The 12,519-nt window shown below is 46.5% G+C and overlaps 1 protein-coding gene across 8 annotated transcripts in view; it reads right to left on the bottom strand.

The window, feature by feature from the left end:
• Positions 1-3,086: 3,086 nt before the first annotated feature.
• NINL (ninein like) overlaps positions 3,087-12,519 on the bottom strand; it is a 171,765-nt gene continuing 162,332 nt past the window's right edge. For 7 of the 8 annotated variants that reach the window (XM_044263836.1, XM_044263837.1, XM_044263833.1 and 4 more), the window contains 3 exons: positions 9,431-9,640; positions 7,333-7,446; positions 3,087-4,036 (listed from right to left, as the gene is read on the bottom strand). In XM_044263836.1, the coding sequence (XP_044119771.1) occupies positions 3,845-4,036; positions 7,333-7,446; positions 9,431-9,640 (516 nt within the window). In that variant the 3' untranslated portion in view covers positions 3,087-3,844. The remainder of the gene's footprint in view (positions 4,037-7,332; positions 7,447-9,430; positions 9,641-12,519) is intronic. The other variant, XM_044263834.1, reaches the window with a different exon arrangement.

Genomic DNA, 12,519 nt, shown 5'->3' on the forward strand with positions numbered 1-12,519 from the left:
ATGTTAAACCAATTGTGCATTCCTAGCATAAACCCCAATTGGTCATGATGCTCTAATACTTTTTGTTGGATTTGATTTGCTAAAATATTGTTGAGAATTTTTGCATGTGTTCAATGAGGTATATTGGTTTGTAGTGTTCTTTATCATGTTGAAAGACCATGTAACCCTGTCATAGAATGAGTTGGGAAATACTACCTCTTTAATTTTTTGGAAAAGTTTGTATAGACTTTGTGTTCGTTCCTTCTTAAATGTTCAGTAGGATTCATGTTTAAAATATCTGGATCTCAGCGCCTCGGTGGCTCAGTTGGTTAAGAGGATTTGGCTCAGGTCATGATCCTGGAGTCCCAGGATCCAGTCCTGTATTGGGCTCCCTGCTTGGCAGGGAATCTGCTTCCACCTCGAGCCCTCCCTCTTCTCCTGCTCTCTCTCGCTCTCAAATAAATAAAATCTTAAAAAAAACCACAATACCTGGGCCTGGAGTTTCTTTGTGGGAAGGTTCAACTTCTTTTATATCCAGTATGAGCTTTGGTATTTTTTGTCCTCTGCATTTCGTCTTAAGTTGCTGAAGTTATTGGCATAAGGTTGTTCATAATATTGCTTTATGTTTTGTTTTGTTTTGTTTTGTTGACATCTGCAGTGATGTCACCTCTCCGATTCCTGATATTGGTAATTTTTTTTTCTTTATCCTGATCATTCTGGCTAAAGTTTTATCAACTTTATCAATATTATTGAAGAACCAACCTTTGGTTTCATTGGCTTTTTTTTTCCCCCCATTTTCTGTTGCAGGAGTCAACAAACTTTCTGTGTTTTAGACTTTGTGGGCCACACAGTTTCTAATGCTAAGCACAAAAGCAGCATTGACAGTACAGAAGTGAATGCATGTGACTGCGCCAATCAAAAACTATTTACAAAAACAGGCTCCAGGGCTAGGCTTAGCTCTTAGCATGAGGTTTCCTATTCTATTCCTTGACTTCTACTGTGATCTTCATTTTTTCCTTTCTTCTGCTTACTTTGGGTTTCATTTGCTCTTCTTTTTCTAGTTATTTAAGGTGGAAGCTCAGGTCATTGATTTGAGACCTTTTTTCTAATACAAGAATTTAGTGCCATGAATCTTCCCCTAAGTAATGCTTTAGCTCCACCCCACAAATTTAGTTTATTTGTTTTCATTTTCAAAATATTTTCTTTTTTTTTTTAAGATTTTATTTATTTATTTGACAGAGAGAAATCACAAGTAGACGGAGAGGCTGGCAGAGAGAGAGAGAGGGAAGCAGGCTCCCCGCTGAGCAGAGAGCCCGATGCGGGACTCGATCCCAGGACCCTGAGATCATGACCCGAGCTGAAGGCAGCGACTTAACCCACTGAGCCACCCAGGCGCCCACATTTTCAAAATATTTTCTAAGTTTTCCTCTGATTTCTTACTCGGTGCATGGATTATTTAAAAGTCAATTATTGTTCCCAAATATTTGGGGATTTCCCAGATAATTATTCTGGTCTTGATTTCTAATTTAATTCCTTTTTGGTCAAGGAATATACTTTGTATGACTTAAATCCTTTTGATTTTTTTTTTTTTTTTTTGCGGCTTTTTTCAAGGCCTAGAATATGGTCTATCTTGGTAAATGTTCCAGTGTACTTCAACTGTTGTTGGGTTCTATAAATGTCAGTTGTTTGATAGTATTGTTCAGGACTACTAGATCCAATCTCCTTGTTTTTGTTTGTTTGTTTGTTTAAGATTTTATTTATTTATTTGACAGACAAAGATCACAATTAGGCAGAGAGGCAGGCACAGAGAGAGGAGGAAGCAGGCTCCCTGCTGAGCAGAGAGCCCAATGTGAAGCTCGATCCTAGGACCTTAGGATCCTAGAAGGCAGAGGCTTTAACCCACTGAGCTACCCAGGCACCCCTCCAATCTCTTTGTTACTCTAGTCCCAGCCAGAAGAAGCCCGCAGTGAGTGAAGAAGTATGCCCTCGGGCGCCTGGGTGGCTCAGTGTGTTAAGCCGCTGCCTGCCTTCGGCTCAGGTCATGATCTCGGGGTCCTGGGATCAAGTCCCGCATCGGGCTCTCTGCTCAGCAGGGAACCTGCTTCCCTTCCTCTCTCTCTGCCTGCCTCTCTGCCTACTTGTGATCTCTCTCTGTCAAATAAATAAATTAATTAAAAAAAATAAAGTATGCCCTTTGATGAGTTTTGACAAACGTATACAAATGTATATGGCCATGTAACCTAAACTTTGAGAGTTTTTAATAACTAGTAGAACTAGCTCCCATTCATTGCTCTTCTTTTTCCAGTTTTCCCTATTATTCGCTTATCAAGCTGTACATGTAAACTTTAGAACTGTCCGATTCAGGGACAAGGGGTCAACTGGGGCAGGGAATGCCCACTTGCATTTTTACTGGGGCTATATTACATTAATCCGTTAATGGAGAAAAAACAAATTTATTTTGTTGAGTCTTCCTATCCAATAACTGATCTATCCATCTATTCCAGTCTTTTTTTTTTTTTTTAAGTAGGCTCCATGTCCAACATGGAGCTTGAACTCACAACCCCTAGATCAAAAGTCGTGTGCTTTACTGACTGAGCCAAACAGGAGCTCCTATTCCAGTCTTTCGTGTCTTCCACAGGGCTTTAAGGTTCTTCTTATGCACAGATAGTAAACATACAGACAAAAGGGGATGAAGTATAGCAGATTCAGGGTAGTGGCTGCCTCCAGGTAGGGGAAGGAGATAGAGAGCAACAGAGCAGGGTCTACAACTCTATCTATAATATTAACAGAAGGATTTTAATACCTTTTTTAAAAACTTTAATACATCTAATTGATGGGTATAGGAGTGTTTCTTACAAAACTATTTTTCTATTTGTTTGAAATATTTAATAAAAAAAAGTTAGACTTAGGGGCATTTGGGTGGCTCAGTTAAGCGTCTGCCTTCAGTTCAGGTCATGGTCCCGGGGTCCTGGGATTGAGCCCCATGTCAGGCTTCCTGCTCAGTGAGGAGCCTGCTTCTCCCTCTCCCTCTGCTGCTCCCCCTGCTTGTGCTCTCTCACTCTCATTGTCAAATAAAAAACAATCTTAAAAAAATAAAAAGTTAAACCTAGAAGTTAAAACAATTTTAATAGAAAAGAGTTTTTGTAAATACAGTGACTCTTCATAGTACTTTTCATAGTTTGTTCTCATAAACCAAATGACCATAACTTACATATATTTTGGATATAAAACTATAGTTTTTCTTCTTTACATATATAATACAATTTCCAGTGTGATGACATTTCATTGAGGACAAGATTGCATTCACTATAAATACTCTCATCCCTGAGTCCACAGACATAAAATAGGCACTCCTCAAACATCTTCCTGTGGTGGAGAAGGGTGGACAGTCACAGTGAGTAGTCCTTCTAGAATGTCTGTATAGACCCAGATTGAGAATGCTAATGATCTAAACCCAAAGCAGTAACAATGAAAGGGCGAAAGTGTCCAGAGCACTTATTTTTCATTTTACTCTCTGCAGCCAAGGTCAAAAGTACAACACTGAAATTAATTTTACCATTTTCTTTTACTCTTCGCTGAAAGCTGGCATAATCTGTTTCACCCACTGGTAGCAAAACTGGGAATTTTACCTACAGAAATTACCCAGGACTACTAATAAAAATGTAGTTTTTTCCAGCATGTCTATTTTCTGAGCATCTGGCACAACAGACATTTTTAAAATGTGTGTGAGGTGAACAATGAAAGAATCAGAAACCTGCTATGCCCGGTGCACAGCCAATGAACCATAGAAAGTTATGGCACTATGGTGGCTTAATTTTAAAAGATGTTCTTTCAAAATGAATTCCAGGAAAACAAGCAGTCTTCTTCACACAGAGAGAGAAGCTGAAGCAATCTTACTGATGAGTCTGTTGAGAGCTCTAACTTTTTCCTCCAAAATGTGGTTTCTCTTCCGAGCACCTTGTAGCTTCTCTTCGGTGACCTGAAGTGCCTTCATCAGGTGAGCATTTTCCACATAGAGATCCTTGAGCAGCAAATCAGACTTTGTGTTCTTTTCAAACTAGAGAGGAAAGAGAACCATACTTTTCTGCGACTCTCATGCACAAATGCTGCATCACAACTTGGCCTTCCCACCACCACACGTTTAGACTACAGATTAGGGGCTCTTAAGCATTTGAGACAAACAGTGAGTGGAATGACAATTTTTGTTACCTTGGAGTGAAAGAGGAAATTGAGAATCTGATGAATTATGTGATAGAGAAAATTGAAGTCAATTTTGTGATAGTAGATTTTACCATGAAATGAAGATGTAAAAGGACCACAATCACTAAACTCAAAAAGGACAATCCAGCATAACATAAAACATGTCATTCTGGTTCATCTCAGTGTGCTCGCAGACCCACCACGTTACCCAGGGTGTACCCCAGCACTGCATCCACCCTCAAAGCCCTGGGTGTGTAGGCTGGTCACCACACACCATAGCCACCGCAATGGGGACCCAAGGCCACTCTAGTTATAAAGGTTCATGTGGCCTCGTCTTTGGGCTTTGGAAGTCAAAACTGCATTCATTCATTCAACAAGTAGTGCCAGTGCCTCGCAACAGCCCTGCTCTCAGGAGCACATATTCTGAGGGAAGCAGACAGACCAGAAAGAAATATGTGGTGTGGAGGCACGACAAGTGCTAAGGAAAAACTGTGTGACCAAACCCAAGTCTGCCTGCCTGATATGCAGCAAAGATAAACAGAGCATGTAGTGCATGGCAAGGAAAAGAGAGAGAGCCAAACAAGGAGGAGGAGACAGAGACAGGAGGGCAAGACTGAAATCTGTTTCCCCCAAGGAAAAGAGTCAGAGATGTTTACAGGAAAAAAAAAAAAAAAAGGTCTGGGTGAAAAGTTACAGTTGTACTTAATAGTCCTAGTTAACACTCTGGTTACTGGTTTCACTGGGAGGGGACAGACAACTGAGGAGGGAGTTCCTACTTTTGTTGGGGTGAACAGGGAAGGCTTCTCTGTTGATGTGAACAGAGATCTGAATAAGGCAGGGAAAGGAGCATTGAGACTGTTCGGGTGTGAACACTCCAGGCAAAGGGAGGAGCAGGTGCAAAGGCCCAGAGGCTGGCCAGGCTAGGGGGTTAGTAGGGATGGCCAGAGGCTGTGGCTGGGGGGCAGGGTAGTAGAAGGCTCACTGAGAGGAGGTTAGAGCTGCCACACGGACTAGGCAGGCACTGAGAGGAGGGGACTAGATCCCACAGAGCCTTGGAGGCCCCATAGGAATTCTGCCTTTGTACTCTGAGGAGGGGGCCAGCACTTTACACACTGGGAAAGCACTGCTGCCATTTCTGCACCAAGAATAGAGCACAAGAGGACACAAGGACATTGCAGGGCTCAGGATGAAGGTGGGAGTCATGGCTGGTGAGGCAAGAAGAGGCTGGATTCTGCATCCCTTCCAAAGGCTGAACTGATGGGCTCAGTGGGGACACGGTGGGGGCCTCCATCACAACCCCCAGACTTGGGACCTGGGCCAGCGGTATGGGAGAACAAAAGGGGGAACAGGTGCGAGTATGTGGACAATCCTTTGCAGGTTCTTCAGTAAAGAGGAGCAGAGGCAGGGCCAAGGCTCCCTAAACTTTGGGTTGGGGGGGGCAGTGCAGGCCCCTGAGAAGGGAAGGGCTGGGCACTGTGGCACAGGCATAGACACAGGTGGCTGGTTCGCGGGGCCAGAGCACAGGCTAATTCTGGGCGGGGGTCGGGGAGTGGTGCAGGGTTGCAGATGGGACCTCACAGGGGCAGGGGTGCAGGAGCAACAGGATTTCACCAGGATTGAGGATTTGCCAGATCAGAGGAAACAAACTGAGGGTGCCTACAAGAGAATGACTGTCAGGTGAGTGGTGGGGGTCACTGAGAGTCTGTGACACTTGGCCAGGGACACAGCTAGGGAGTCAGAGGATGGCAGAGAAGAAGCTGCAAAGCCAGGAAGATGGTCATGGAAGGGGATGTGACCCCCTGGGACCTTCTACCTCCCAGGGAACAAGAGGTGACACAAATATTTCATCCTGTTTGGGCTTAGTTCAGGAGCTCTCTAAACATACTCGATTACTGTAATAAAAATATTTCTACAGATTCTCACAATTTCTTCTAGCTCTCAATAGAACTCTTCTAAGAGTAGCTGGTGTTTGGTTAAGACTTTTCCCTGTGTCTCCTGTTTCTAGCACCCTCTGTGCTGGCTGCTTGGCTGCCATTTCTTACCAGTGGACCTTGTCGGCTGAGTTGGACTGTAAAGCTTTCATCGAACACAACAGCTCTGGCCTTCTTTTTTTGGTCTTTGCTCCCTATAGCAACCCAAAATTTTCCTTTCTCCCACAGAGTGATTTATTTTAAAATATATAGTTCATATCATACTCTTGCTTAAAATCTTCTGATGGCTTCTAACTGCAACTAAAATAAAAGCAAACTCCTGACCTTGAGGGAGTCCTGCCTACCCATCAGCTACAACAACCTCCTTGGTGGCCTGCTGACATACTACGCTTGGTTCCATCTAAGGACATTTGCCTACACTGCACCTCTGCCTGGATGCCCTCCTCGTCGGGGTTCTGGCATGTCCCCCAGAACACATGGAGACATGTGGTTGCATTTTTATGGCTGTCCCACTGACTGGAGGTGCTACAGGCAGTCAGCCCTACACTGCATGGGAAAGTCTGGCCCAATGAGCACTTATCCCTTCCAAAAAGCCAACCTGGCCTCAGCTTGGGAGGCACAGGCAGACCCTCCATGCTGTCACTGGGTGTCTGCTCCTACCACGTCTGAAAATAGTGGTCCCCAACCATCCCCACCACTTCCCATCCACCACCATCTCTTCTTCAGAGCGAGCATTTCTCACAACCTGAGGTCATTTCTCTTATTATTGTCTGTCTCTACCTCCAGAATGTAAGGCCCATGAGGGCCCATCTCAGGGTCTTCTCAGAACAATAAATGCTGGGATACATGACAGGTGCTTGGTAAATATCTGGCCAATGACCGAACAAATGAACAAATGAATGTCCTTTCTGAGATTATATAAACCCCCCTCAAATGTACCTTAAAACAATTCTCAAAACAATGTACAAATATAATTTATAAATATATATTTAACAAAATCAGTTTTTCTATTGATTGCTTTTAACTGTTCATCTTCCGAAAAAATCTGTATGTTCAGATTCTTAAAGTTTAGATGGAGTCCCAGGTTCAGTGGTTCTAAACAAACTTGGGGCTATCTCTGCATTCTATGAGGATGGTCTCACCCTGGAATAGCTACTTAAATACCCACAGAAAGAAAAAGTTCAGAAAGTACATGTGGTAATAACAGATGCCCATCACTGACCTGTTCTTTCAGCTCAGCCACTTTTTCTTGTAGGAGTATTTCCACATTCTTCAGAACCATTCCCATCTCTTCTACCTGCTCTTCCGTGTCTTTAAGCTCTTTTTCATGTTCTTCCTGCCATAAAAGGTTACAGACCAACAGTTTACATTTCAAAAAGAATCATATCAGGCTTAGTTACTTTAGAATGGAAATTAGCTAAAACCTACAAATCTGGGAGTGGCTGGAGATAACCTTTCATCTGCACAGAGAAACGTTTATGAATGTTCTGCCACAAGCCAAGAGCTGACACCACTCTTTGTAGTTCACAGAGAATTAGTGGACTGCTTTCCTAAGAATTTATCATAAATGACTCCAATGTATTTCCCCAAATGTGTTACTGAGTATTTCTAAATGACTTTTTTTTTAAAAGATTTTATTTTATTTATTTGACAGACAGAGATCACAAGTAGGCAGAGACACAGGCAGAGAGGAGGCAGAGAGGAGGAAGCAGGCCCCCTGCCGAGCAGAGAGCCCGATGCAGGGCTCGATCCCAGGACCCCGAGATCATGACCTGAGCCGAAGGCAGAGGATTAACCCACTGAGCCACCCAGGCGCCCCATAAACAACTTCTGATTATACTTCTTTGCTTTGTCAATATTCTATCATAGCTGAGCTTATCTTCTGCTTAACATTTTTGTACATGGCTGGAAGGCTGGAAGATTATTCTTCTACAGAATTTATGCTTCACAAACATGAATTCTTACCCACCTTTACAGTCTTGCTCCAATTTCTTCTTCATGGAGATCCCCCCACCCCTGATCTCAGGCTCCTACCTGCACACCGCCCACCCCCCACCCCAGTGTTTGCTCATGAATATTTCAGGAGGGAGTTTTCTCAGCCTTTTAAACACCGACTCAGAGTGCACACAGGGCAAACTATTCAAGCATGTCAGATGTGCCAACTCGAGGATGCCGCACACTAATGCTCTGACGTGGGGACCCACTGGCATCCGTCGTTTACAGACAAAGAAACTGAAGCAAAGAGAGGGTAAGTAGCTGCCCAAGCTCACTCAGCTGGAAGGTGGTGGAGCCTGGATCCTGACCTCTGCAGCCAGTGTCCTGCTCCCCTTTAAGGGAGCGTCTCTGTTTCTATCTAGGTCTCTAGATGCCTAGTGTGGTGCCTGGTACACAGCCAGGGTTCCCAGATGTGTGTCACTCCTCATTGGCCTCCCATCCCACCACCCTCCTGCTTCCCTCTCATCCTCCTTAAATATGCCAAGTACACACCCACCTCAGGGCCTTGGCACATGTGGCTCCTGCTACCTCTCAAGCACTCTTCCACAGTAAGTGGAAGGCTTGCTCCCTCAACATCTTCAGGTATTGGCTCATACAGTAACATGTTAGGAACACCTTCTCCAGCCCGCTGTTTAAAACTGCAAAGCATCCCACTCCATAGCACTCATCAGTTCACCACCATCTGACATGCTGTCCTCATGACTCATGTTCTCGTTTGTCTCCACCCTCCCTCACTAAACCTCCAGGAGAGCACAGGCTTTTGCTGTGTGTGCTCATTTCTGTACCTCTGACACCTAGATCCACATGCATCTAGTATATAACTTCTATAGTCCTTGTGTGCCTGTGGGTAGCTTTTTTCATTCAGCAAAATGGTTTAAGATTTTTTTTTAATCAGATGCATCTTTTGGAAATTGGATGTGTTCGTGTAAAAATCTAGTTTCCTTTGAAATCAGGAGAACTCCCACAGGGCTCCACGGGTGGGACTGTTGCCCTCAGCTTCACTCATGCATCTGCATCACCACATTTTTGGCCCTGTCCACAGCTTGAGTGTGTGGTCATGTGGCCTATCACAGACGTGTGCAGCCCCCATGCAGGAGAGACCTTTTGGGTCAGCAGGCTCTTCACTCCCTGAGTGGCTGTCTGCCACCCCTCTCTGGTGGACAAGAAAGTCCCACATTGTTCAGAGTGAAAAACTGGATCCTGTGGCTGCTGTACAAGCAGACCTCTAGGAGCTGGGATGGCAGTTTTCAGCCAAGTGACCAGTGATCCAACCTCACCACCGCCGTCACCATCAGCAGGGCCTTGGGGCCCTTGTGCCCACTCACCCATTGTGTCTCCAACCGCCTCCCCTTTTCCTTCTGGAGAAGGCACTCCTCACGGAACCGCCAAGCCACCTGCCGTTCCTCTTCTAGCAGCTGCTGCAGCTCAGCCACATGGTCCCGAGGCACCAGCCCCTGCATCTGCTCCTGCAGCCGATGAACCTCCTCAGAGTGTTGGGACTGGGCCAACCTCAACCCCAGGTTGGCTCTGTGCAGCTGCCATGGGATAAAGCCAAGACAGGGCTGGTGTGACTGCTGAGCACTACATGGCCATTATCAGACACACAAGACTCCGAGGTTACAGAGAGCCTACAACTTGAAGGGCACACAAGGCATCCGGCCTCCTTGGTCCCTCCATCTGCAACTAAATGCAGGGTTTACAAAGAACCCCCTCATCTGAATTCTGACAGCCAAACTCCGGTTTGGCTCGAGCTTCCGCCCAGAGACAATCTGGAAGACTCAGGTCTGTATTCTCAAATTGGTGATAGTTAGCTTCCCACTGCACCCAAGGTAGAATTGTGCTATATTCTGTCTGGTTTAACCTTTAGCAGACTTCAGAGAGTCCATATAACTACTGAAACCCACAGAGAGCTCACGCTTCTGAGACAGTCGAGGCCAAGGCCACAGAGGGCAGCAGAACCCGCACTGAAGCCTGAAAAGATCAGCGAGCACAGAACCACCCCAGCACCCAGCTCCCCAACCACAGAGGATGGCAAGATTTCACTGGAGTTGTGCAGGGCCATTATTATTGCACAGTGTGTAACGTGGCCAATCCTTTTATTAAACATCATTTAAATCACTCTGATTCTGGAGACTTCATCTAGAATACCCAGAATTTCCTTGGCACCCTAACTGGCCTTGTCAGCTCTCACACATTGGCAAGGCCCCACAGGTGGAGAGGGAAGTGACTCTGTCAAGGGTCACACTCAGAGCAAGTCTGAGGTGGGGTCAGAGAGATGAGGAGGGTACCAGCTATGGCGACTCAAGGGCAAGAGTGAGGCTTCAGGCCACTGCATCTCCCTGCATCTCTGAGGGGCCGTCTTGGGGGACCATGTCATCACTGTAATGTGTGGCTGTTCTTTTTTTTTTTTTTTTAAGATTTTATTCATTTATTTGACAGAGAGAGAGAGAGATCACAAGTAGGCAGAGAGGCAGGCAGAGAAAGGAGGGGCGGGGAAAGAGGCTCCCTGCTGAGCAGAAAGCCTAATACGGGGCTCAATCCCAGGACCCTGAGATCATGACCTGAGCTGAAGGCAGAGGCTTAACCCACTGAGCCACCCAGGCACCTCATGTGTGGCTGTTCTTAGGACAGGGGTCATCCTAGAGAAACACCCGCACCTCCCTCACAAAGTTTCCAGAATAGCTATTTTTGGAGAGTGCAATATAATGATTTAAAGATCAGGTGACCAAAATACATTTCTCAGAGATATCTGGTCTTCATCCACAGATCCTGAAAATGCTTCAGAGTCATAGAGTTGAAAAAGGTGTCTTGTTATTAATGAAGATGATTTTTGGACCACACCTAGCAGCGGGGGCTGGCTGCCAGGAGGGCCAACCACAGGATTAAGGGTTGGAATTTTTAGTCCCACCCCCACCTCCCTGGAGGGAAGAGGGGCTGGAGCTTGAAACAGTCAATGGCCAATGAATGACTTGGTCAATCACAACTGTATAATGAAGCCTCCAGAAAAACCCAGAAGGACGACCATATGATCTGTTTCTGGAGATCTTCCATGCTTGGGGAATCAGAACACTTCCATGTGCCACCAGGCTGGGCTCAAGCTCCATGAGGACAGATGTTTGGGACCTTGACCTTCCTTCCCTTGACCTATCTCTTCCTCTGGCTATCAGTTTGTTTCCTTATCATATCCTTCAATGAACTGGTAAGTGTTAAGTGTCTTCCCTGAGTTCTGTGAGCCACACTAGCAAATCAGTCAAACCTTGGGAGGAGGTGGTTGAAATCGCCAATCTGAGGCTGGCTGGTCAGAAGCACAGGTTACAGCCTGGTCCTGGGGATGGCCTCTGGAGGGGCTGCGGGGGCAGTCCTGTAGGACTAAACTTCACCTGTGGGGTCTGACGCTGTCTCCGGGCAGAGTGTCATAACAGAATTGGATTCTCAGACACCCTGCTGCTCTACGAACTGCCTGTTGTGTCTGGGGAGCCCCCTACACAGTGGTGGAATTGGGTCTGGGGACCCTGAGAGAGAGGGACAGAGAGGGGAGAACCAGTTCGAAAACACACCCCTACAAATGTAGCCTTCTCCTGACTTTCATGCTCTAGACAGTGATCTGGCCAGAAGCTGAGCCCCAGACCAGGCCCTGCTGACACCATATCAGAGTGCCCATGCATCCCAAAGGTGCTCCTGCTCTCTAACAGCACTCCCCAACACCCTGATGCCGCTCCTTCTTTAAACACTTTGCCCCCATGCCCCTCGCTGCCACCCACTGCGGCCACCCCTCCACTCTGGACTCCAGTGCCAGGGATAAACTCCTGTGGGAAGGCCCCTTTCTGTCCCAGCGTGAGGTCTCTGTGTCTGTGTCCCTAGCCTGCAGCTGTCTGTGCAGGATGAGCAGCCCATAACACCTACCACCCCTATCCCCACTGACTGCATCCTGAGCCTCTCATCTCCCTCCTGGTGGAAGTGAGGCTCTAGCTGCAGCCGGGACCAGCTCTGGAAACCTCACCTCCACTAATACATAACAAGGCCCCAGAGAGCACTGGGGCCTCCCACAGCCAGAAAATGAGGGTTGTTGTGTTCTGGGAGCTGAGGCACAGGAGTGAGCTGCCTCAGCCATCAGCTCTGCCCCCCTGAGCTCACAGGCTGCTCTTCCTGCACCTTGAGGGATGGGGGCTCTGTTCTCTTTGTCTTGAGAGGTGAGGAATGTGTCCTCGCCCATGGAGAGGTGGGCTCTGTGCCCTCCCTCTGAATCCAAGCTAGACCAACAGGATGTGGGGGGAGTAATGTTCTGGAATGCCATGGCACAGTACTAAGGAGCCTGACAACTCTGACTGCTCCTCTAAGGGCCCCTGATCGTCTCTCCTACCCAAGCTTCACTGCTGCTGCACTCAGAGAACCCCATGCCACCGAGAGGCTGGGT

The sequence above is a fragment of the Neovison vison genome, chromosome 8 (assembly GCF_020171115.1).
Source record: "Neovison vison isolate M4711 chromosome 8, ASM_NN_V1, whole genome shotgun sequence".
In the NCBI taxonomy this organism is placed as follows: Eukaryota; Metazoa; Chordata; class Mammalia; order Carnivora; family Mustelidae; genus Neogale; species Neogale vison.